Here is a 27880-nt window from a genome sequence, read left to right as displayed (position 1 = left end):
AGACAGACAGACAGACAGACAGACAGACAGACAGACAGACAGACAGACAGACAGACAGACAGACAGACAGACAGACAGACAGACAGACAGACAGACAGACAGACAGACAGACAGACAGACAGACAGACAGACAGACAGACAGACAGACAGACAGACAGACAGACAGACAGACAGACAGACAGACAGACAGACAGACAGACAGACAGACAGACAGACAGACAGACAGACAGACAGACAGACAGACAGACAGACAGACAGACAGACAGACAGACAGACAGACAGACAGACAGACAGACAGACAGACAGACAGACAGACAGACAGACAGACAGACAGACAGACAGACAGACAGACAGACAGACAGACAGACAGACAGACAGACAGACAGACAGACAGACAGACAGACAGACAGACAGACAGACAGACAGACAGACAGACAGACAGACAGACAGACAGACAGACAGACAGAGGTCAGGGGATAACAGGGTGTCAGCAGGGTGGGGTCCTGCTCCATTTCAGAATGCAAATATGAGCTGGGTTGTACTGGATGACAACAGCTGACGGGACTACGCCATCCATGTCAGTCTACCTCGAGTGACCCTCAGAGAGATGAGGACAAACAGCAAAGTACACATAGAAACAAAGCCCAGAAAGCACCTCAATGCAGAACAGGAGCAAACATGCAAAGCACGCTCATTCAAAATATCAAACACTCAACACACACACACACACACACACACAATGCTAACATGAAACACACACACACACACAAGCAACATGCATACACAGAGTTATTTGGCAGATAGGTCAGAAACGGAATATCTGGGCTCCAAACTGCAGGCTGAGCCACAGCAGGTCCCCAGGCCCATAATGACCACACCCAGGCTCAGCTGGAAAGAATAAACCCTCCTCCTCTCGTCCTCCCTTTCCCTCTCGTTCCTCACTATTCCCTCTTTCTGCCTCTAGTATTTTATTCGCTAAACCCTAACTTGCCTCTGTTTGCACTCTCTCCATCTCTCAAATCTCCTTCGCTCTCATCCCTGAACTGAGCTTCATTCAACCCATCCCGAATGTAGCCCCTCGTTCCCCCGTGCTCTCCTGACTTCCTCCCATCTCTCGTCATGGAGCCTTGGCTCTCTGAGAGGGAGGGTCCGCAGCAGAGACAGTAAATACTCCACTGGTGAGCCATTATCTCTGGCATGCACACACTGGCCCTTTAAAAGCACAAATAATAGGACAGAAATCAGCAAGAGCACAGATGGATGTCATTTGGCTCAGACAGACAGACAGACCGTAGGAACAGAATCAGATTCACAATAGGCTAATACATAAGAGATGCAAAAAAAATAAAAATAAAAATACGAGGACTCTTAAAATTACCTTTCATTTTGACATTTCAATCACTCTTGATGAACTGTCCCATTGCCATCACAGTCAGAGGAGCATGTCTGTACCTGTATGCCAGGGTTCCCCAACTGGCGACCATTCAGCCCGCGGGTCATTTTATTTATGTTTTCTGAGCAAAATAATAAAAATACTAATAACAGTTGGATAAGGGATGTTTACGGTTAACCGTTAAAATCGGTTAGTCGCCGGAAAAACACTTGACCATTCATGCTTACTGGTCTATGGATATAGATTCATTTGCATAATTTTTGCAGAATTAAATTGCCACGGTGTGTATTGTCGTTATGTATCTTGTTTATCTCAGGCACCGAGCATACAGTGCTTAGTTTGAGGAGTGGAATTGCCTGCTTTTGTAAGCCCAGTCATTGCGCAACAAATAAGAATTATTATTATTATTTTTTTTTAAAGGAGACATTTTTATTTCTCAATCTCAACTCGTAAAGCGCTCCTCCCATTCGGATGCATAGACTATAGCCTGTCTATGGTTGACTATCAGCTCGTCACCCACCACTTTGCAATGTGAGCTTGAAACCTGAACGTTTCACTTCACCTCAAATAATGAGGCATGTCTAACCTTGCTTCAAAGTAGCCTAGCCAAAATCCATCCATAGAAACGTGGAGGTAATTATTTTATAAAGACTTCCTTGTGCCATTAACCAGCATTTCTCTCCTGTTCCAACGGTTTTCATATCAACTTCCTTTCGTTGTCCAGAAGCCAAAGGCACAATCCTAGTCATATTAACAACCCATCATAGTAGTTGCTATTAGATTCCCCCTCTTTCTAACAGATTTTCATCTCTGTCACATATGGAAACGCTCACATTAGGTACGCAGTTTAGAACGGTGTTTACGTGAATTACATTTGGGCAAATGTTTGAAAACTACATTTAATTAGCTGCTTCATTACAGGAGTTCCATGTTTAATAACAGGCTTTAGCCTTTTGACTAAGATGGTAGGCTTGCCTTCCCGTCTTGGGACTCCCCCCATTGTTAGGGCAGAAACATAAGCATCTCATCATTATATACAGATCTCTGATAGTATTTTCTGTTGGTCACGTCATTACTGTTTGGAAAAAATTTAATCGTTTGTTGACCAGTTAAATGAGGGTCAGTTAGTCAGCAGCAAAATTGATAGAAATTTCCATCCCTAAGATGGATATAAAAGACTGTAAAAACAGCAAATCAGCTCCAAGTGATTTTAATTTTGGAAATCTGTTCCAAAGTATTCCCACACTTGGATAGATATACAGTGTTTGTGATTGTATACAAAGGTAAGCAAGGTTTGAAATTATTACGTTTTAGTCAAATATTATATCTGTTTGTGCGATCAACTCTTGCAATCAATTTGCAGTTCCAGCCCCATGACCAGCCACTCAAGAAAAAAACTAATTCGGCCCGCAGCTGAATCTAGTTGAACATCCCTGCTGTATGCCATCTGAATGTTAATAGTGGTGACGTCCTTCTGAACAAAGCATATAGACAGATAGAGAACAGAGAGCATTATTCCCCTTGTTTGTCGCCGCTTCTCTTTACGCAGAGTCCAATAGCGCGCTCTGGCACAGAGCAGACAACCAATTAACACCTCCTTTACTGGGATGCCTCAAGGCTGTGAGAGGAAAACACAGGAAAATGTGCCCGTCACCCCCCATTCCCCTCCCCTCTCTGGTTAGGCATGGAGCTAAAAGGGAGGACTTTGTGATGAAGGGCAAGCAAAGCATTATCATAAACAGTATAGAAAAAACACTAATATATATACACACTATTGCATAAGATCTTGTTTATATCATTTGCTGACAAACCAGACTAACAACTAACATGAGTGTGATTGGTGTGTTCTCTAGCAAGCCCAGCACTGTTACCAAGGAGGAGAGGCAGTTGTTGTTCCCTTTTTCATGACCCTCTCACATGACGCAACAACACACACACACACACACACACACTGCAGGTGATGTTCTGTGCGAGGGCAGAGCTCACATTCGAGAGCTCCGTTGTCACACACCCGGTTGTCATGGCTACACTCTCCTACTCTCCCAGCACGCCTGTGATATTTACAACCAGTGCGCTCTCACCTCTGAGCGAGGTGGTGGGGGTTGGGCAAGGTGGAGGTCTCTACAGACTAACACAGTCGTAAAACCCCACACACACACTCCAAATATGTCCAACCCATTCCAAATAGCTCCTCCCAGTCCGCCTGCATTGCGCCAAAGAGAGCTGCATCTTTAAGGGAGGTTCTCGTCGCCCAGCTAGCATACCTCAGCAGCATCGTCGGGCTACTTCTCATTCAGAGCCCGTGCTTCCCTCTCTGACACAGGCAGTGCCGCAGACATTTTCTTCACTCAGCATTATTCAGTGAGAGGACAAGACCAATGTGTAGGCTACAACAAACACCAAGCATTATTCTACAGTTGAAGAAATACACAGCTCCAGGGATAGGTGAGACAGGGAATCTTATGGAGATGTTATGGTGGACCTGAGCTTAGCTTGATGAGTTCATTACAGAACACTGCTGCTGCTACTACCACCACAACCATATATCCCTCTCTCTCCATCTCAAGAGGGAATGGAGAGTGAGGGAACGTTGGAGGGGGGAGAAGGAGAATCAGCATTCTGTGCATCCTCCTTCCCTACACACAGATACTGAGATGGATGGGTCCTATTATTGAGCAGACACATGCACATTTGTGGCCTGCTGGAGGTCATTTTGCAGGGCTCTGGCAGTGCTCCTCCTGCTCCTCCTTGCACAAAGGCAGAGGTAGCAGTCCCGCTGCTGGGTTGTTGCCCTCCTACGGGCTCCTCCACGTCTCCTGATGTACTGGCCTGTCTCCTGGTAGCGCCTCCATGCTCTGGACACTACGCTGATCAGTATCCCAATCCATATAGAATCGTGATAGTATCGTGAGTGCCCTGGCAATGCACAACGTAATTTCAGATTATATTTTTAAATCAGACTTAAAAATACGGCACAATAAAATAAATTGCAGCAAATATTTTTGTACATAGCCGAGTGTTTCACAGTGGAGGTTGTAGTGCTTATCAACTAGCACCTAAACAATTGATAGCGGCAGCCTACGTGTAGGTAGTGTAAAGGAAAAATACAGTACAGACTGACATATTAAAAGCAGTCAACTGATAAGAATTTATCCTGGTATCCTTAATACTTCAAACACTGCATTGTCTTTAAATGTGGAGCCCTTAGATACAGAACAGTTAAAGGGCCTGCCATTCACAGATCAGAAATGGGTTTGGAGCTCAGGTGCCTTCTCTTTCAACCAGAATGATTTGTTTCATTGTGCTTTAAAAACACAGACATGCACCTGTCTGGTAAACGCAAAGCTCAGCCGCACAGCAGGGGGTATCACAACAGTTATACGCTTGGGTAAACTGCTTTTAAATCATTCACACACACCGTGCAAACACACAAAACAGGAGCTACTCTGTGGCGCGCACACACATACTCAATTCAAACCTCTACCACTGACACAGCAAGTCAAAGCAGGCTACAGTCAGTGTCTGTTGGGTTTCCAAGCAGGTACTCATTCAGGATCTAGTTAACAAGGTTCTCAACAAATCAATCATTTCACAATTGATTATGTCCCATGTGCAACAATGTGTTATTGTTGATGATGGAACATGGGCAATTTGCCTGGCCCAGGGCTGAAGAAGCCAGTGGCCATGTCTGAATACCCATACTAGCGTACTACATAGTATGTACTCATCATCACGTACCGTTTAGTAAGCAGTGTGACACAGCCCGATAGTCGGCAATCACATTTGACCTAAACAGGAACCCACAGAAGCCCATCTATCCTATTTAAAAATGACTAAAGATAGAAACATAATTTGGTTCCATCTCAACATATTTATTACCAAAACCAAAGTGCTGTAACATACAGTACCAGTCAAAATTTGACACACCTACTCATTCAAGGGTTTTTATTTTTATTTCTACACTGCAGAATAATAGTGAAGACATAAAAACGATGAAATAACACATATGGAATCATGTAGTAACCAAAAAAAATGTTATATTAAAACATATTTTATATTTGAGATACTTCAAAGTAGTCTTGACAGCTTTGCACACTCTTGGCACTCTCTCAACCAGCTTCACCTGGAATGCTTTTCCAACAGTCGAAGGAGTTCCCACATATGCTGAGTACTTGTTGGCTACTTTTCCTTCACTGTAGTAGCCATGCTGGTTAAGTGTGCCCCGAATTCTAAATAAATCAACAGTGTCACCAGCAAAGCACACCTACACCTCGTTCATGCTTCACAGTGGGAACCACACATCCGGAGATAATCCTTTGGAACCAAAAATCTCAAATTTGGACTAATCAGACCAAAGTACAGATTTCCACCGGTCTAAAGTCCATTGCTCATGTTTGTTGGCCTTTAGTAGTGGTTTCTTTGCAGCAATTCGACCATGAAGGCCTGATTCACGCAGTCTTCTTGAACTCTGAATAATTTATTTGGCCTGTAATCTGAGGTACAGTTAACTCTAATGAACTTATACTCTGCAGCAGAAGTAACTCTGGGTCTTCCTTTCCTGTGGCGGTCCTCATGAGAGCCAGTTTCCTCATAGCGCTTGATGATTTTTGCGACTGCACTTGAAGAAACTTTCAAAGTTCTTGACATTTTCCGTATTGACTGACATTCATGTCTTAAAGTAATGGACTGTTGTTTCTCTTTGCTTATTTGAGCTGTTCCTGCCATAATATGGACTTGGTCTTTTACCAAATAGGGCTATCTTCTGTATACCACCCCTACCTTGTCACAACATAACTGATTGACTCAAACACATTAAGGAAAGAAGGCACACCTGTTAATTGAAATGCATTCCAGGTGACTACCTCATGAAGCTGGTTGAGAGAATGCCAAGAGTGTGCAAAGCTGTCATCAAGGCAAAGGGTGGCTACTTTGAAGAATCTCAAATATAAAATAAATTTTTAATTTGTTGAACACTTTTTTTGGTTACTACATGAATCCAATTGTGTTATTTCATAGTTTTGATGTCTTCACTATTATTTTACAATATATAAAATAGTAAAAAATAAAGTAAAACCCTTGAATGAGTAGGTGTATCCAAACTTTTGACTGGGACTGTATAAATAAAATAAGTCTTGTACACAAACATTTTCAAATGTTTAAATCAAAGCACAAAAACGTGGACAGTCGGTTGCGTCACAAATTCAGAACCGTTGAACAGCAACAAACTAATGCACTGATCATTGGGAACAAGATCAGAATGACTGCTAAGTTTTGATCCATAAATAAATAAAAAATACGTAGCCTAGCCTTCAAAACTAAAACAATCCTTATAAGCATGACAGCAATCACGCAGCCACTTTCCGAGTCCCTGGTGCAAACACATTCAGAAATCAAAAGATGGTTTCGTTTTTATTTTAAATGCTCCGATGAAGGTCCAGAGAACAAGAAACATGAGAACACCCCCCCAATAAATAATATACTTGTCTTTAAAGATGTAGCCTACGATGTAATACTCATGATAATTTTGAGAACAAAAACTATTTAGCCTACATTTGAACACCAATGTAGAAGTGTCGCTATTTGACATGTTCCCAATTAAGTAGCCTAGTTGTGATGTTTGGCTACTTGAAAGATCTAGGGCCTATCACTCGCAGCCCACCTCATCCAGTGCACTGTGGAAAGTGTGCATCGAATTCTACAAGATGAAAAGCTGAGATGAGCATAACATTCTGGTTTTTAAACCATTCGATTTTCAAAAATGTACCTACTACAAAAATATATTTTTGAATACTGATAATGGGGTCATGATCGATTGCATTGCTTCCTGCTATTCGTTCATTTCGGGAAGCACATCCCCATACCTACTTGATCAGCTGTTGTCAAAGTCAAAATCAGTATGACATCCAGGCATTTAAAGTATAATAAATTTTCAAAACGTGGCATCTTTCCCCCCACCCCCACATACTCAAACGGCCTACTATTTAGGGGCGCAAGTATGGGTATTCTGACACGGCAAGTGTGTGTTCAGTGTGTTGCAACCGATTTGGAACTTTTTTGACCCCCCCTCCTCCCACCCTTGCGCTCACTTCCCCTAAGCAGCATTCATATGCTAATTGGTGAGCGATTGTGCAGGCCAGCGGCCTGGAATTCCTCTCCACAAAGAGAAGGGAGAGAGAGGGCCAGGCCAGTTTAAAATCACAGGATAGGCCCAGTGTCAGGGGCTGCACAGTCATAGAGCCAAATGTGAACTCACCAACAGAGTGGGAGGAGTCTCCCCCCAGGTTGGTTGTTTGGAATGTTATCCTAGTTTGTCATGTTGACTAGAATCCCGCCTGGTCTGTTGTATTGCTTTCACTTTGTTTTTAAATTTCTCCCCGTGTATTTGCACCTGAGGGCATCATCTTCCACTCCCTCCAGTGAGGGTGTGGTCCTGGGGGGTGTAGGTAGCGTGAGGAATATCCTCCAGAGAGGTCCAGACAAAGACCCAGCCCATCGCATACACACTCATCCCTCGCTCGCACACACACGAGACAGAGAGCAGGTGGGCCAATTCTGCTCCCCAGGGCCCCCCCAGATGCAACGGAAGCTAATTGGGCTGCTCACTGCTGGGCCCCACTATGAATTATTAATCCACCTCCTCTATCAGAGATCAGAGGTTTGACAGAGCAGGGCTGTGACAAGGTGCCCTGTGACACACACACACACACACAATGCTGTTTAACCCTGCGCACTATGTTAACTAAGGTGAAAGAAGGCATACACGTGCAGATGGACAACAAAGGCAAATGTCTCTGTTGTATTTCAATGTGTTGTCGGCTGATGAAAAGAGTTGTGTCTCCCCTTGGAACTTGATCTCCGATGAGATATTCCAAGTTTCGGTTTTGCAGTGTGGTCTTGACTATTCAACAAAAGAAGCAGGGCCCCATACAAACACGGAGCAGCCTAATCCCCATCTAGCAGGAAGGGAGCCGAGCGAGGGCACAGAAAACCTGCATTAAAAAGAGGATGAAAGGAATCACTATTGAACCCCACTGTACACTGGAACGTTGTCTGGCCGTCCGGCAAAGAAAGAAAGAAAGAAAAGGACAAGTTCAAAGCCGGAGTTTGTGACTAATCTTCTTTTAAGTGGCCAACATATTGAAATACCACACAGGGGATATTTGCCTTATGTAACACACAGATCAACGTTATATTGTTACGCATTATTTCTTGGTCTTTGAAGGGACTAAGAGTGAGGGTTAGTGGAGTGATAAGATGGGGATGGAGCTTCTCTATCTGCTCCCTTCATGGCCAGGTGTCTGACTGAATATTTCATGAAGCCTTGGTGCAGCCGGTACACAAAGGCCGTTTTCAAAGGCCGTAGCCGGCAGCACCACACAGCAAAGAGAGGGCTGTCAGTTCGGCGTGGGACACAAACAACTTTCAGTGCGGCTAAAATTAAATTAGCGGACGGGGCGAGAGAGAGCAACCCTGCTGTCACTCCACACGGGAGAAGGCGCAAAAAAAATATTCTGGGAACAATAAGTACAGTGTTGCTTTTGCAGTGAGAAGATTGAAGTAGCCTGCCACAGAAGAGTGCCCAATTGAACACGAGACAAATGCGCACACACACAAGTCCACAGACAGCACTACAGTAAATAGCCTACAGCAGATCAAGCATGCACGTGCACACACACACGTTGCACAGAGAGGAAGTACTGTAGTCTGCAGTGCTGCTCCCAAAATAAAAACAGACGTCACACATAAATACTGCACAACTCAATGGAACTTTAACTATGCAGCCCTACAGTACAGGGTAACGGTCCAGAGATCACCATGACACCGGTTTACTGGTTCCCGTGCCACGCTGGAGTAGCGAATAGAGCTAGAAGTATGCAAGGTGTCAGGGGTGCCTTTCTTAGACACCAGTAGAGGAGAGGGGCTGAGAAGGGACAGGAGAGTGAAGCTGCGAGGAGAAAGGGGGTATAAACCATGCCACACTGCATCAAAGCTGCTTTCTCAATGAAGAAGTAACGTCTCTATGCCACGTTGTCAACTTCACAGAACATCTAAGGAAGGAGCTAGCAGAGAGAGTTAGGACCGACCTGATTGCTCCAGGCGCAGTACAGGTCACAGAGAGCGCTCCAGTTGTTGTTCATCACGCAGTCCAGCACCTTGAGGTGAGCCATGATTAGCTACGGGGGGCACTGCCCCAGGGCTGCCTGTCAGTGTCAACTGTGTGTCCCCCAACCCTGGCTGTTACCAATCGTGCTCCGGTGTCCTGGCACAGGAGGTATGGACAGGGTGGACAACACGTCGTCAGGAGGCGGCAGCATCCCTATGCCCATCTGTGCTTCCAGTGGGCATTTTGTCAGATGTGGGCATCCCCTTCAAAGCTCATTAACACTATCTTAATAATACATACATTAGTACTCTGCAGGACCAGGGAACACATAAATACACCACAAAAAAAGATGGGATGCAGGAGATCCTCAGAGACTTTGGTGTCTGTTGCCGTGACGAGACATCAAACACTCCTTGGTTACGGTCCAATTCTAAATTGATGGACAGGAGTTTCCATGGTTACCTACGAGTGACAGAATTGGGAGCTACACCTGCAGAGTCCTGGGAGGCAGATTCTCTCTCCCCTCTTGACAGTCTTCTCCGCAGGCTGTGCTGTGACTCTCGGTGCCGGTGTCTGCAGCCGTGCCAGGCAGTCGGAGGAGCTGTGATAGCTTGCACCGATCGGGAGGGGTGCTGCGTCAGAGGGGCACCAAACCGACTAGGACAGAAGGCACAAGAGCTCTACCTCCCCCCGCTGCTGACAGTCCTGAAACAAACTCTACTCCAGCAAGACGAGAACAGGTAAGAGTCACTGCAACTGCGCCCACTCACCTATACTGTCAAATGTAAAAGACATTATGAAAGATGGTAGTCTTAAGAAGCTCCTAGCTGTGTCGTCTTGAGTGAGACAGAGAGGATTCTGCAGTGCATCTGCCTCCACAGAGGAGTCCTGAGTGACTCTGCAGTTTGCAGGCAATGCGGGTACTCTCACCGGCTTTCTTCCTTTATATATTTATTTACTAATTTTAGCATAAATCTATTTTCTTCACAGGAGGAATACTCCCTGGATGAGAGCAAGAGAAAGGAGTGACGCAGCCCCACCCTCAAAACAGACGGAGCACGTCCAAAGTTTCTCGCCTGAGTAAAAAATAAACATCCAGTCAAACCCGGCTTTTCTTAACAGTCTTATCTCAGTATCAGAGGTTGATCGATTATGATTTTTCAACGCCGATACCGATTATTGGAGGATCAAAAAAAGCCGATACCGATTAATCGGACGATTTTTTTATTTATTTATTTGTAAAATGACAATTACAACAATACTGAATGAACACTTTATTTTAACTTAATATAATACATCAAATCAATTTAGCCTCAAATAAATAATTAAACATGTTCAATTCGGTTTAAATAATGCAAAAACAAAGTGTTGGAGAAGAAAGTAAAAGTGCAATATGTGCCATGTAAAAAAGCTAACGTTTAAGTTCCTTGCTCAGAACATGAGCATGAGAACATATGTTAAAAGGAACCACCAGCTTTCATGAGTCTTCAATATTCCCAGGTAAGAGGTTTTAGGTTGAGGTTATCATAGGAATTATAGGCCAGTTCTCTCTATACCATTTGTATTTCATTTACTTTTGACTATTGGATGTTCTTATAGGCACTTTATTGCCAGTGTACCCGTATAGCTTCCGTCCCTCTCCTCGCCCCTACCTGGGCTTGAACCAGGAACACATCGACAACAGCCACCCTCGAAGCATCGTTACCCATCACGCCACAAAAGCCGCGGCCCTTGCAGAGCAAGGGGAACAACTACTCCAAGTCTCAGAGCGAGTGGCGTTTGAAACGCTATTAGTGCGCACCCCGCTAACTAGCTAGCCATTTCACATCGGTTACACCAGCCTAATCTCGGGAGTTGATAGGCTTGAAGTCAAAAGCAGCGCAATGCTTGAAGCATTGCGAAGAGCTGCTGGCAGACGCACAAAAGTGCTGTTTGAATGAATGCTTACGAACCTGCTGCTGCCTACCACTGCTCAAGTTAGACTGCTCTATCCAATATCAAATCATAGACATAATTATAACATAACACAGAAATACGAGCCTTGGGTCATTAATATGGTCAAATCCGGAAACTATCATTTAAAATATAAATGTTTATTCTTTCAGTGAAATACAGAACCATTCCGTATTTTATCTAATGGGTGGCATCCATAAGTCTAAATATTCCTGTTACATTGCACAACCTTCAATGTTATGTCATAATTACGTAAAATTCTGGCAAATTAGTTTGCAACGAGCCAGGCGGCCCAAACTGTTGCATATTCCCTGACTCTGCATGCAATGAACGCAAGAGAAGTAACAATTTACCTAGTTTAATATGGCCTGCTAACATGAATTTCTTTTAACTAAATATGCAGGTTTAAAAATATATACTTCTGAGTATTGATTTTAAGAAAGGCATTGATGTTTATGGTTAGGTACATTCATGCAACGATGCTTTTTTTTTTGCAAATGCGCTTTTGTTAAATCATCCCCCGTTTGGCGAAGTTGGCTGTCTTTGTTAGGTCTTCACAGTTCGCAACGAGCCAGGTGGCCCAAACCGCTGTATATACCCCGTCTCTGTTGCAAGAGAAGTGACACAATTTACCTAGTTAAAATAAATTAATGTTAGTTGCCTGCTAAATATGCAGGTTTAAAAATATATACTTGTGTATTGATTTTAAGAAAGGCATTGATATTTATGGTTAGGTACACATTGGTGCAACGACAGTGCTCTTTTCACGAATGCGCTTGTTAAATCGATTATACGCAACGCAGGACAAGCTAGATAAACTAGTAATATCATCAACCATGTGTAGTTAACTAGTGATTGTTAAGATTGAATGTTTTTTATAAGATACGTTTAACTTTTTATTTCACCTTTATTTAACCAGGTAGGCAAGTTGAGAACAAGTTCTCATTTACAATTGCGACCTGGCCAAATGCTAGCTAGCACCTTACCTTGGCTCCTTGCTGCACTCGCATAACAGGTAGTCAGCCTGCCATGCAGTCTCCTTGTGGAGTGCAATGTAATCGGCCATGATCGGTGTCCAAAAACGCAGATTGTTAAGAAAACTTGAAAATCGGCCATTCCGATTAAAATCGGTCGACCTCTACTCAGTATCTCAAAAAACAAAACCAATAAAACCCAAAAGACTGGATTAGCTAAAAGAATATGAGAGCACTGGATTATTGAAGGGTGAATATGCAGAGTTGTGTGCTGCTGGAACCCTTGATGTTCTATCATATCCAAAGGGTTATTATTTTGCGACATTAACAGTTTCATCACTGAAACCTGTGATGCTCACATCAGAACCTAAATTACCGAGGCCATGACCAATTACCAGCCTAACAGTGGCAGACAATGAGATTGAGTAGAGGGCTACAGGGCCTTCATGCATTTTTTATACTACCTTACTACACACAAAAACACCCGCACGCACACAATAAATTAGAGAACCACAGGATGTCAGCTTGCCACTGCCTGAAGGGAAAGCTCAACAATCCAATAGCCTGTGTGCATAGGGATAGCCAAAACCAACACACACTAACACTGCCAAGCTATACCTCTAGCCCCATTGGTGCAGACTTTAGACCTATGTGAAAGAAAGAATGCTCAGGAGTGTATCTAGCATGTTAAGGCTGGAATCAGCTTATGAAACCCTAACCCATCTTTCTATTGTTAGTTATTGTGATAACTCTGTGTGGAATGGATGTAGGTGACAGAGGAATAGGTTTGGGAATCAACATATATCAGAGGTGTCTGACAGTGTAGGCAGTAGCACGTTCAGGGGACCACTGTGGGTCAGAAGGCTACAAAACACACTTGTGTCAGGCAGGTCACCTTGGCCACTCACCATGTCTAGACTGGATGACCCACTCGGGGTCCCATCCACGGCATCGCATCAACAAAGTGGGAGGATTCATAGCCATTGGCCCCTGTAACCACCGCACTCTCCCCCAGGTACATAATCACAACCCATGACTGACTTCGTAAATGACTGCTCTGCTCCCTATGAACATAACCCTTCAAAATAGCCATTAGCAAAATCTAAAATTTGGTGTGACCAATGAAAAGCTGCCGTTTTGTCAATGTAGCTAATGCAAAAGATCAAAGACGACAAAGGCTGTGGAAGGCATGATGGGGACTAAGCTAATCCAGACAAATCTGTCACTCTCATACGTAATGTGTCCAAAACATCTGGAAAGAGGAGAGATGAAAAGGGCAAACAACAACAAAGAATTTGGAAAATACCACGTGTGAGCCTCTGCCTATAAATAGCAGCTCAACAACATGCCGTTGTAACGTTCTGCTGAAACGTGGCTGTGCACCCCCCCCCCCCATCCCATTCTCCCACTACCAGGAATAGGCTGGTCCAGAGCACCATCACCCCGTTCCCCACCAATATAATCCAATCAATCCTGAGTTATGGATCGTGTGGTGCAGACGTGCAGTTCCATCGCTCGTCACCACACACACACATACACACAAAAAAAATCAATGCCCAACGCACAGGCCCTGCTGCTCTGAACGACACACAGCGCATGCATGTGCCATGGAGGGACAGAGACATGGTATTGTATCACAGTCTAAACTACACCTACTCCAAATAGCTTAATCTAGGTGAACTGAACTGTGAACCGACATACAGTGAGTGGGCTTTGGTGTCAGGTCAACTACAGGTCTCGGTTTCTAAGATTTCCCAATACATTGGCCAAAGGATATTGTACAAAACCACCAACCATCGGCCTCCGACATTAGAATAAGAACAACATTTTCTCTACCGTTCCCTCATTCTGCCGTTCATTCATGAAATCATTCATTCATCAGGGTGCCCTTGCTCATTTTCAGTACTGACGCCGACAGGAAATAATGTGGTTTCCTGCCAAGAACCTCAAAGCCCCTACTAACACCAGAGCTCAAGATATGACCCCGATAACAACCTTACGTAAGCGCTCATTGAAAAACACACAGGAAAAGAAGTGAAAGTGCTTTTGGAGGTAGATTTGCAAGTCAGGAGAAAAGCTGGTATGCAGGAAATTACTGGTAGGGAAACAAAAAGGACGGGCAACTTCTCCCCATTAGATTTGTGGTCTGAGATCTACGCACATCAAAGGTTTAGATGCCACTGCCAATAATTGAGCATAATTTGTCTTTATGGGAATCGGTTTGGTATAATAACTGCATGTAGCCTATCAGCTGAAGAGTAGCTGGAAGATGACGCAATTGTACATCAAATAAACCATATTTCCAAGGCAATTTCTGTTATGGAGGGAGATAAGTGTTAGTCAGTGGCCGTCAAAAGGCATTGAAAGAGACTAAACTTTTAGCATCTGTTTCGTGTTGGTTATTACTGCATTGTCGGAACTAGAAGCACAAGCATTTCGCTACACTCGCATTAACATCTGCTAACCATGTGTATGTGACAAATAAAATTTGATTTGAATTTGATTTGTGAAGGAGTGAGACAGAGAGAAAGGGGGGGGGGGGTTGACAGGATGGCTGATCAGGCTCATAGCAGGAGTTGGCAGCCGGTCACTATTTGGCTTGACAATGCCCATCCCTCTGTACGCACATTCATCCATCCGCACCGACAGTGTTTATCTGTGACTTGATGAATAAAAACTAGAGGGAAACAAATGAAAAAAGACAAAAGAGAAACGGAGAGAGTACGACTGCAATGTAAGGTGGGCGAAGTTGCGTCCTTGTACTTCATATCAGCATCAGTGTGGCGTGTCTTGAGAAACAGAAAGACAGAGGCAGCATAGACGCCTTGGGCATATGTAATGGACACCACCTCTGCTTCAGTGAGCATTAGACTGGTGCTGCAGTGTCTGTCTGCCTGTCTTTCCCCTCCTCCACTTCTTTCTACACCGTCCCTTTATCTTCCAGAAGGACGGGGGCATCCAGGCAGAAGAAGCTGTGACAGTGAGCCAGTTGGAGTAAAGAGGGGGGGGGGAGAAAGAAAAGGGCTGGCATGTTTTCCACCAGCTAATCTCTCTTCTTCCTGACCCCCTCCCCTCACCCGTCCCTCTCTCCAGTGCCATAATGGCATTCAGCTCATAGCCAGTTTTTTTTTGAGAGAGAGAGAGAGAGAGAGAGAGAGAGAGAGAGAGAGAGAGAGAGAGAGAGAGAGAGAGAGAGAGAGAGAGAGAGAGAGAGAGAGAGAGAGAGAGAGAGAGAGAGAGAGAGAGAGAGAGAGAGAGAGAGAGAGAGAGAGAGAGAGAGAGAGAGAGAGAGAGAGAGAGAGAGAGAGAGAGAGAGAGAGAGAGAGAGAGAGAGAGAGAGAGAGAGAGAGAGAGAGAGAGAGAGAGAGAGAGAGAGAGAGAGAGAGAGAGAGAGAGAGAGAGAGAGAGAGAGAGAGAGAGAGAGAGAGAGAGAGAGAGAGAGAGAGAGAGAGAGAGAGAGAGAGAGAGAGAGAGAGACACAGAAGATAGCCCTATTTGGTAAAAGTGTAGGTCCATATTATGGCAAGAACAGCTCAAATAAGCAAAGAGAAACGACAGTCCATCATTACTTTAAAGACATGAAGGTCAGTCAATACAGAACATTTCAAGAGCAGTTGCAAAAACAATCAAGTGCCATGATGAAACTGGCTCTCATGAGGACTGCCACAGGAATGGAAGAGCAGAGTTACCTCTGCTACAGATGATAAGTTCATTAGAGTTACCAGCCACAAAATGTAGCCCAAATAAATGTTTCACAGAGTTCAACATCAACTGTTCAGAGGAGACTGCGTGAATCAGGCCTTTGTGGTCGAATTGCTGCAAAGAAACCACTACTAAAGGACACCATTAATAAGAAGAGACACGAGCAATGGACATTAGACATGTGGAAATCTGTCCTTTGGTCCGATGAGTCAAAATTTGAGATTTTTGGTTCCAACTGCCGTGTCTTTGTGAGACGCAGAGTTGGTTAACGGATGATCTCAGCGTGTGTATTTCCCACGTGAAGCATGGAGGTGGTGTGATGGTGCTTTGCTGGTGACAATGTCGGTTATTTATTTAGAATTCAAGGCACACTTAACTTCTTCGATATAGGGGGCGCTCTTTTAATTTTTGGATAAAAAAACGTTCCCGTTTTAAACAAGATATTTTGTCACGAAAAGATGCTCGACTATGCATATAATTGACAGCTTTGGAAAGAAAACACTGACGTTTCCAAATCTGCAGAGATATTATTTGTGAGTGCCACAGAACTGATGCTACAGGCGAAACCAAGATGAAATTTCAAACAGATTTTGAATGTGCTTTGTTCCAATGTCTCCTTATATGCCTGTGAATGCGCAAGGAATGAGCCTACACTTTCTGTCGTTTCCCCAAGGTGTCTGCAGCATTGTGACGTATTTGTAGGCATATCATTGGAAGATTGACCATAAGAGACTACATTTACCAGGTGCCCCGCTTGGTGTCCTCCGTTGCAATTATTGCGCAATCTCCAGCTGCGTGTATTTTACCATTTGCTTCAGAGGAGAAACCAAACTGCCACGAATGACTTATCATCGAATAGATATGTGAAAAACACCTTGAGGATTGATTCTAAACAACGTTTGCCATATTTCTGTCGATATTATGGAGTTAATTTGGAAAAAAGTTTGGCGTTGTAATGACTGAATTTTCGGGGGGTTTTCTTAGCCAAACGTGATGAACAAAACAGAGCGATTTCTCCTACACAAATAATATTTTTGGAAAAACTGAACATTTGCTATCTACCTGAGAGTCTCCTCATTGAAAACGTCCGAAGTTCTTCAAACGTAAATGATTTTATTTGAATGCGTTTCTTGTTTTTGTGAAAATGTTTCCTGCTGAATGCTAGGCTTAATGCTATGCTAGTATCAATACTCTTACACAAATGCTTGTGTAGCTATGGTTGAAAAGCATATTTTGAAAATCTGAGATGACAGTGTTGTTAACAAAAGGCTAAGCTTGTGAGCCGAATATTTTTATTTCATTTCATTTGCGATTTTCATGAATAGTTAACGTTGCGTTATGGTAATGAGCTTGAGGCTATAATTATGCTCCCGGATACGGGATTGCTCGACGCAACATGTTAACTAGCATGGCTACCACAACATTCTGCAGCGATACGCCATCCCATCTGGTTTGCGCTTAGTGGGATTATCATTTGTTTTTCAACAGGACAATGACCCAGCATTGTCCTGTGTAAGGGTTATTTGACCAAGAAGGAGAGTGATGAGTGCTGCATCAGATGATCTGGTCTCCACAATCACCTGACATCAACCCAGATGAGATGGTTTGATAAGAGTTTGACCACAGAGTGAAGGGAAATCAGCCAACACGTGCTCAGCATATATGGAACACCTTCGACTGTTGGAAAAGCCTTCCAAGTGAAGCTGGTTGCGAGAATGCCGAGAGTGTGCAAAGCGGTCATCAAGGCAAAGGGTGGCTACTTTGAATACTCTCAAATGTAAAATATATTTTGATTTGTTTAACACTTTTTTGGTTACTACATTATTCCATATGTGTTATTTCGTAGTAGAATAATACTGAAGACATCAAAACTATGTAGAAAATAGTAAAAATAAAATAAAAACCCTGGAATGAGTAGGTGTGTCCAAATGAAACACACACACCACGGCAAAGTAGCTATGAATAGGTGACCTTCAGTCCAACGAGGCCACACATGTCAGAGCTTCCTATTGTCTCTTCCAGGGGGGAAAAAGGGGCAATTGATGGCAGGCTTGACCCAGATAGGGAATGCCCAAAAACACATTGGACACACACTCACAGTCGTGACAATAACAGGCTGCGGGCCAATCTTGGAGTTTGCATACAGGGAAAGCCCTTAGAAAGGACACTCCTGGTAAATCCCCCAAGACAGGGTGTGTGTTTCTTGTACGGGGGGGGGGGCATAATGATCTTTCCCTGGGTGGAGTTCAGGTCAGGGGCTTGTGTTGAGGACTTGTTTATATGAAGAAACCTTGAGGAAAGTGCATATAGAGGGCATTAAGCTGCAGACGAGGGAGAAGCAGAGCAAATTCGTTTTTTCAAATCTCCACAATTCCAGCTCATTTGTATTTCTAACTTAAGCATTGATAAATGACATAAACAAAATGAAAGGAACAATTTACGAAGGATGAGATTAATTCTCAACCCCCCCCCCCAAAAGAAAAATCATGTGACGAAAAAAATTTCAGCTCATCGTAACAGTAAGATCATAAAAGGCGTAATTGAGACTGGGACTCCATGAAAATGTGTCTTTGACACGAGGACTGTGGTGTTGGGATAGACTGTGGGAAAGTCTTTCACTTCGAGTTTCCACCGGACAGCATTCACATGGACACTACAGTCCACATGGAGTGCACTGACCACAGAACATCAAACTCACTGTTAAAAATAGCGCTTTCTGGAAACTGGCTTCAAGCAGAATGTCAGGGAAGGAAATAATGTTTTTATTTTTTTTACTTCAACCCCCTGGGGTTAAATATAGCGTCACAGAAAACATGTCGGGATAGAGGGCGAGTGAAAGACAAACGCATCGGGGATAAAAGAACAGGATTTACAGGGGAGGGAGAGGCTACGTCTAGTGGAAAGAGGAGTGCATCAACAGCACTCAAAACACAGCTACTGCTCTTTCCCTCCCTCTCTCTCTCTCTGAGCAGGAGATGGATCGATACATGTCGGAAAGAGGAAACACAGATAGCCATTGGAGGTTGGGTACAATGACAACCGGCACTGACCTAGTGCAGGAATGCACACCCCTGCATCAACACGAACACGATGAAATGGTTTGAACCATCATAGACAGAGGTAGTTGGTTAGGGAGGGACAGCGACAGACCTTCCTCACTAACACCCTTTTATAACGGATCAATGCGGTCACAAATTCTGAGCAAACAGCTCAACAGCCATAGTATTATGTGAATGAAAGGGTAGGCAACAGGACCATAGGTCATTCTAATTGTGGATTGAGCATCATGTTTGGGTTAGTTGAGAGTGGTAAGAGGGGATCACCCAGGATGAACCCCAGAGCCAGACACTCACGAGGAGAGAGGCCTCAGCTGGTCATGCTGGGGGGGGAGGAGTGGGGTGTGTATGTGGAGTGTTTTTCTCCTAATGACTGTGAGCAGCTGTGCCTAAATTACCCCTGCGTGGCTACCGTCACTTTCCTCACAGCCGGGGAGAGGGGGTTAGGAGAAGACAGGCCTTGAAATCTCCCTCATTAAGGGGATGGGAGTGAATGGGGCAGAGGCAGCTCCACTACAACCCCCCCCAGCCTCTGTCCTGCCCTGGTTGCCTGGGCCTGAACTCTCATTAGACCCGAGGGAATGGGATTTCATAAGCAGTGGCGCTTGGGTACAAGACAAGGGATGGAAGTGTGTGTGTCTGCGTGTGTGTTAGCAGGTACAGAGTAGCACCTGCCCAGTTCCCACATGCCAGGCCGCAGGTGCTGATTATTGCTTACAAAAGGGGGCTTCGGGCGTAAAGAGCACAGCGCTGACACGTGGCTACATCTTTGCATTTCCATCTACCTCCATGTTTGAAAGGAGAAATTGTGAAATAAGAGGGGCATTTGTTCTTCAGGATCCTACATCAACCTCTAGAGGACGTCCCCTTTGACCGCTGTCATTTTTCAAATAGTGGACTGGGACATAGGCCTTTGGGCAGAGCGGTCCTGCATTGTCATCTTTGGGGTCTTTAAACAGTGGTGTAAAGTACTCAAGGAAAAATACTTTAAAGTACTACTAGTTTTTATTGGGTATTTATAACTTTTACTTCACTACATTCCTAAAGAAAATGTTGTACTTTTTACTCCATACATTTTACTGAGAAACCCAAAGTACTCCTTATATTTTCAATGCGTAGCAGGACAGGGAAACTGTGAAATTGATGCAATTATCAAGAGAACACATGGTCATCCCTACAGGCTGGCTGACTCACTAAACAGAAATGCATCTTTAGTAAATAATGTCTGAGCGTGCCCCTGCCTATCCGTACATTTTAAAAACAAGAAAACGGTGCCGTCTGCTTTGCTAAAGCCTCTTAGGGAAGCTGGGAAAATTTGCAGCTTTTTGTTAAAAAATATCGCAACATTTGAGCGCCCTGCTATTCATGCCAGGAATATAGTATATGCATATGATTAGTATGTGTGGATAGAAAACACTCAGACGTTTCTAAAACTGGTTAAATCACGGCTGTGACTATAACAGAACGTGCGTTTCATCGAAAAGTGCAGGAAAATCTGATCACTGAAAATGGAAAAAATATCCATGCGCCACTTCCAAGGATTGTTAAAGGTGAACCGGATTAAATGAGGTCGAGGTTGCAATACCTACAGCTTCCACACGTTGTCTAGAGTCTTGTCATTTGCCTACTATTTGTTTCTTGGTCAAACAGACGCAAGGCAGCGCATTTCTTCCGGTCTCCGACCAGATATTTGGTTGAGATTTATTCGGACAGCATTTCCAGACGGACACTTATAGAATTGACATCGCCTCGTGATCAATTTTATCGCTTATTAACGTGTACTAATACTTAAAGTTGCATTACAAAAGTATTTACAAGTGTTTTGTGAAAGTTTATCGTTGACTTTTTTAATTTAAAAAAAAAACGCTATTTTTTTCCGTTGTTCACAGTGTTCATAGATCGATATCTAGGCTATATATGGACCGATTTAATCGAAAAAAGACCCAAAATGATGTTTATTGGACATCTACGAGTGCCAAGAAAGAAGCTTGTCAAAGGTAATGAATGTTTTATATTTTATTTCTGCGTTTTGAGTAGCCCCCGGCTATCGCAAAATCTGTCGTTAGGTGACGTTGAAGTATTTTGGGGGATACATGCTATCAGATAATAGCTTCTCATGCTTTCGCCGAAAAGCATTTTACAAATCTGACTTGGTGGATAGATTCACAACGAGTGTAGCTTTAATTCAGTACATTGTATGTGCATTTTAATGAAAGTTTGAGTTTTATCAAAAACTATACATGGCGCACTTGAAATTTCCGCTGATTGATGTTCCCACAGCGGGAGCACTTCTCTAACAAGTTTTAACATATGGAATTTGAAATTATTTATAATTGTACTTCTACTTTCAGCATAATTCCATTACCAGAGAATCACCCAGAAGCACAGCTTTAAATTAAGGCACAGACAAGTGAAACAGCGACGAAATAGGGAAGAAGTGGGACTGTGAGTACATATTTGCTTACAGTAGTAAGTACCGGGAAAGAGGGGGAATGCGAGAAAGAGAGGACATTGTACAAAAACATGATAGATGCAAAATGTATGTGTCTGCTGAAGGATTCAGAATCACATTTAACATTACATTTAAGTCATTTAGCAGACGCTCTTATCCAGAGCGACTTACAAATTGGTGCATTCACCTTATGACATCCAGTGGAACAGCCACTTTACAATAGTGCATCTAAATCTTTTAAGGGGGGTGAGAAGGATTACTTTATCCTATCCTAGGTATTCCTTAAAGAGGTGGGGTTTCAGGTGTCTCGGAAGGTGACACCTGAAAATCACCTGCTGTGAAACTGTGGTTATAGTTTAACTTGGTGAAGAGGAAATCTTTAGGTGGCTTGAGAGGTACTAGACTCGAACAACTACTGGGAGTAAAACCAAACCACAAGGCTACTTCACAGATCCATGCCTGGCTATAAAAGTCATAGCCTTCCAGAATATGGAACCAAGTATGCTGTAGTTTTTTTTAAGTGTTATTGCCCCTCCATGCTTGCTTCCCAATGTATAATAAGGCTTTATTGTCTGCTTTGAGCTTCGAGATCCGCACCGCTTCGAACTTGGGACTTCAGAATAGCTTACCTCAGACAACTTCTGACCGCCAATGATCACACCTGCACACCTCACTCTCCCTTTCCATGGCGCCCCTTCCTTCCAAACACTCCCCTGCCATCCATTCCTTGCCTGCCCTGCTCCCAACGATTTGACATCCATACAGTACACACTCCTGCACTGGGTAAGAGGATTACGCAGTAGTGGTTTTGCCATTTCGCATGACGGGTTAATCCAAAACATGCTGCTGCTATAGTGTTATGACATGCAGCCAGCCTCTCATGACAATGATGTAACTGTGGATGCCACTGTGCTCATGGGGGCTTGGGATGAGGTTAGAGATGTGTTCTAGAATGTGGCATTTATCTTAGCTTGGTATAGGGCTGGCCAGAAAATGGACAGTAAGATTAGATCAGCAAATGGAAATTCTATTTGGACGTCGTAAGCACTCGGAAAGTGGTTATAAAAAAAGAGATGTGAACTCTGTCACCTCACACGCCGGCAGATGTTAATGCCGTCGCATTGCTCTGCAACACTTAAGTCACTCAGTGGGAGTTTGTACATAGAAACTTTGCACCGGGATTCACAGCAGCGCAAAAGGTCATGGGGTTTATGAAAGTGAGGATCATTATCAAACAGCAGTGTCACGTAGTGTCTTTTTAATAGCATTCAGCAAGTGTTGGTGATGGTCAGCATCAAGTGTACCTATTGGCCTGAAATAACAGATGGCATGAGCCATCACACACACAAACCACCTTGTATTCCAGACATAGGCCTATTGATGTACAGGTAACTGCCAACAAAATACGGAAAAACTTGAGTAAATGAGGCATGCAAAGTATTTTGAAAGCAGACCTTTTCACACAGGTGTGGTTCCTGAGTTGATTAAGCAATCCCATCACGCTCGTGTATAGAAATGATAGGCAGGACATTACTTTGGCTACCATGGCTACGCACGCCCCCATAGTATGACAATGTCCCCATCCACACAGGGCAAGAGTGGTCACTGAATGGTCTGATGAGAATGAAAAATATGTCAACCATATGCCATTGCCGTCTAAGTCGCCAGATCTCAACCAAATTGAACACTTATGGGAGATTCTGGAGCAGTGCCTGAGACAGTGTTTTCCACCACCATCAACAAAACACCAATGGAATTTCTTGTGGAAGAATGAGTTCCAGATACTTGTAGAATCTATGCCACGGTGCATTGAAGCTGTTCTGGCTCGTGGTGGCCCAACACCCTATTAAAAAAAGACACTTTATGGTGGTGTTTGCTTTATTTTGGCAGTTACCTGTACATCACTAACAACAAGCATGGCATCAAGTCCTCCATGCATCACAATAACATTCTGTGGGTTACAAAACAATGAAAGCATTACAAGTCTGACCTATTATAGTCAGTGGGTCTGAGGTAAATGCTATAGTCTCAAATGTGTTGCTGTTCCAACAGGTGGTGTGCATTGTGCTTGTTTCCGGCATAACTGTCAATCACTAGTGAGCGTGAACCAAGTACAAAACATTGTGTAGCAAGTGCAACACAGTGCCAGTGTTGATAAAAAGGATCACACTGAAATTATGCCATCAAGAGCACAGTATCTCCTTTGAATTGGTTCAGGAACTCTAATCAAAGGGCTTGTTGATTTGACACCCCAGTGATAGACAGCTGTTATCTCTAGACTACATTGGTGATTCAAATGCATTCCTAGGATGTGTCCATGCAAATTTAACAAACTCAATATTACACACATATCCACACCATTTTACAGCTGTCGGTGGGCAAGACACGCCGCTGTCACAATTAGAAACAAGCACTTGTCTGATGTGAGATTGCACCGCAAGCTTACGGGGACTGTCACATTCTCAGCCTTACCACGCCTAAAATGTGGGAAAAGTCTTACCTCACAACTTCGAGATACGTCTCCGTGTTTATTCTCTTCATCGTCTTGCGGTGAATCAGTCCAACGTGTCGCCATTATTTCATTTCAAACCACCAAGGCAAAAGTCCTTTGGAGCCCACATTGAGAAAGGGGGAGAGATCCAAAACCAAGTGATAGGCTACTCCGTTCAGCCACGGTGGGAGCAGAAAGGGTTCTAATCCACACCACAGTCCTCCCTCTTCATTTTCGTTGATTGTAAAACTCTACATGGAATAAACACAGTAGAAAGTTAAAAGATGATGAAATGAATACATGCACCCTATCCAAGACTCACAACAAGCACCTCCCCAGCAGGCCATTTGAATGACTGGGTCTTGTGCTTCTTGGTCTCAGTAAAAAAAAAAAAAAAAAAAAAAAGTTGATTAGGCTACATTCACAAATGTTTACACACTGGTGGGATACCCATGGGCCTTCAAATATACTCTGTCACATTGGTTATTATGCAACGAAAGACCAACACAATAACACATTCAACATAAACCATCTCTAAACAAATGTAATTGCTCTTGTATTCCACATTCAGTTGCACATCAGTCCAGGATCCAATCCTGTTGAGAGCACTTCGGCAGGAGATGGCTACTTGTACCGTATTACACTACTATTGCTTGTAAACAATGAACTGTGATTATCATAATCCTGCATGGTCCGATCTCAGTTGCCATCAGATGCAATGAAGTGCGTTGTTGTCATTGTCGCATGATTGTGGTATCCACTTGTTTGACCTAAATCGAGATACTGACGAGAGTCGACAGCTGGGTTACATGCCTTTTGATAAGCATGTGGTATAACGACCAAGTCGCTTAGGGTGCTTTTTAAATATTTTTTTTATTACTTTTTTGCAATGCTTGACCGATGTCCAATGCCAAATGGTCAGGTGTAGATATGCATAATACATAATAAAATTTATATTAATCTAAATACTATTCTGTTTAGAGACATGACTGGATTGCATACACACAGTAGCCTAAGATTGACGCACGAGTTTTCTGGATAGGTTGCCAATGAAAGCACGAGCAAATATCAGCCATCATGCGCCCAAAGCCACACAACGAACTACCACAGAGAACGTTCAATGGAACTATGGTTTATAGTTGTCGCAAAATAGCCACATAATTCGGTCCAGCTCTAAATTGAAACGCTTTCGGCGAGTGTGTTTACAAAAACAACATTGTATCACAACACAAGTTTGTATCAAACAAACAGCAACTGAAGCTGTCGGTAGGACAGTACATCTGCATGAGCAACCTACCTGTTACAAATTCATGGAGAACTCCGTAACACAAAATGATACATTGTCCTCGCTTTAGAAGAAGAGAAATGACTGTTACTCATAGAAGTAATTCAAAAGCAATAGGCAATGTGTCAAATGCAAGTGTGTTTTCGCTGACTACCATTACCAAAGACCACAACAAGCGGGCTATTTTCGTTTGAGTAGTTACCACTGGATAGCTAGTGCTAGCTACCTGTTAGGAAAATCAGGCTAAAAAACAAGGTAAACGCCCATTACAATAGATTTACTATTTTGACCACGCGAGAAATTTCACGGCGTTGTTCTTCATTAAAATTCATAAAATCCGAGAGGGTTCTTCATCCACATTTCATAACAGAATTGAAACAAAAAGTAATTCGTCGTATTCCTTTTTGGTCCCTGTTGGCAGCGCGCAACAGACTAGGTTGCAGGATGGACGAATCTCCGATTTTCTACAAACACCGCCCCTCTGCTCACTCTCGGGTCTGTTATCCAATCACATTCAACGTTTAAAATCGTGTTTTTAAACCCAGCCAACTGGACAGGTTCTTACGTAAGATGTCCAGGAATATTAGTGGTCACTTCAGTGACACATCACTAAACGTTTGATATGGGTGTTTTTTTTTAATACACACGTCAATCAAGTGGCTTTTTACAGGATCATTGATGCAAGGGCTTTGACCTATAGGCCTAATTAAACAATCTAAAGGTAATTTGGTGAGCTGTGGAAGCCAGCTAAAAACCTTGGTGTGTGTGTGTGTGTGTGTGTGTGTGTGTGTGTGTGTGTGTGTGTGTGTGTGTGTGTGTGTGTGTGTGTGTGTGTGTGTGTGTGTGTGTGTGTGTGTGTGTGTGTGAGAGAGAGAGAGAGAGAGAGAGAGAGAGAGAGAGAGAGAGAGAGAGAGAGAGAGAGAGAGAGAGAGAGAGAGAGAGAGAGAGAGAGAGAGTACGTGACACTATGTCTTGCCAGCTTCACATAACCCAATTGAATTAACCTGGAGGATGCCAAAACTTTGTATTCTGCACTTTCATTCGGGTCTGGTACAGTGTATAGTAACCTACTATCCATAATGAGTCATAAAGTGCAGCGCAGAGCACAGTCAACTCTTGTCAGAAAAGAGTGTGAGCTGAATGGAGGGTCTTGGCGTGATGGACATAGCTGAGCTGGAATTCCTGTTCTCCTCTGGCTCTTTGACAAATAGCTTCCTGCATAGTCTGTTAAGAAAAATACAATACATCTTATCTAGAGAACCTCCTTCCCTGTTCATATTATGCTAAGCTATCATAACCTTTTTCTACAGGCCTATTTCCACATCTCAGTGTATTTCCTTGGCATGTCATAGATAATATTAGCTCTTTGAGCAAGATCCATACATTTTTTTCAATACTCAGCTAGTCTAAATATTCCAGTAGAATGTGAGATACCAAAAAATGCTGTGCTAGATGTTTTTCAACAGAAGGCATGCACGTAGGATCACGTAGTAGGGGCCACATTCACACATTTCCCCCTCCTTCAGTTCTTGAATGGTTCCAACGTGTTCCTTGAGTTGTAATATGTCACTTACCATTCACGGGCTGGATCCCTAACTGTATTATTGTGACATGTAGGGCATGGCGGACATATGGGACTCCATAATGCATGAAAAAGGCTCCACAGCTGATCCAGACAAAGACAAAGGGGGACAATGTTCTGTTTGCAGTGTACTCCAACAGAACAATAGAAGTGGGACAATAGGAGGACTCTTTTGACCCATTATGTGTTGAGGGCTCCCTAGCTTCAGAGAGAATCCATTGTTTAAAGAGCCGCTGGACCCTCAACCAGACAGTGCAGGCTTGAGCTTTATTTTTGGAGGAGTTTGCATACTATGGTAGCAAAAACATATTAGTTTGTATGCTGTTTATTAATACACTATGTATGGGACATTCATGATAGGTTTAGTAGTGTGAAAATAGTATCACAGAGTTATACTGTGGGCATACTGTAGCAGCTTTAATTACTGCAGCAAAGTTGATTTACAGCAACATTTTGTAGACTGAGAAATTGCTATGACTACTGAAGAAACACTGGTGCTTTTCCCTCACAAACAACAAATGGCATTCAATTTCTCAATTTGTTATATGGAATGACATTCGACTGATATAAAATGTTGAGTTACAATGCAGAAATAAAACTGAAGTGCTGAATTTACCATCTCACAAAGTAAAAACAAACAGTGATGTTTTCTTGGGCACACTTCTAAAGAACACGTAGCATTACCTCAGCTAGCATAGCTTCACGGCTTCCTATTATAGGTTGAAACAGAATCAGGTGCTGAAGTAGGCCTTGTAAATAACCCTAGATTCTACCCAAAGAAGAGGGATATGAGGAGGTACATGATTGTATTTTATTTAACCTTTATTTAACTAGGCAAGTCAGTTAAGAACAAATGATTATTTACAATGACGGCCTACACCGGCCAAA

At 43.3% G+C, this 27880-nt stretch overlaps 1 protein-coding gene across 2 annotated transcripts in view; it reads right to left on the bottom strand.

The window, feature by feature from the left end:
- LOC118372408 (rho GTPase-activating protein 21-like) overlaps positions 1-25862 on the bottom strand; it is a 108375-nt gene extending 82513 nt beyond the window's left edge. Inside the window, exons 1-3 of one of the 2 annotated variants that reach the window (XM_035758307.2) lie at positions 25637-25862; positions 25423-25474; positions 24135-24376 (exon numbers count right to left, since the gene is read on the bottom strand). In XM_035758307.2, coding sequence (XP_035614200.1) covers positions 24135-24209 — 75 coding nt within the window. In that variant the 5' untranslated portion in view covers positions 24210-24376; positions 25423-25474; positions 25637-25862. Of the gene's footprint in view, positions 1-9477; positions 9551-24134; positions 24377-25422; positions 25475-25636 lie in introns of those variants that run through there. The other variant, XM_035758297.2, reaches the window with a different exon arrangement.
- Positions 25863-27880: the final 2018 nt, after the last annotated feature.

The sequence above is a fragment of the Oncorhynchus keta genome, chromosome 4 (assembly GCF_023373465.1).
Source record: "Oncorhynchus keta strain PuntledgeMale-10-30-2019 chromosome 4, Oket_V2, whole genome shotgun sequence".
NCBI lineage: Eukaryota > Metazoa > Chordata > Actinopteri > Salmoniformes > Salmonidae > Oncorhynchus > Oncorhynchus keta.
Note: the sequence above shows the minus strand (reverse complement) of the source record. Positions and strands in the feature narration are given on the sequence as shown.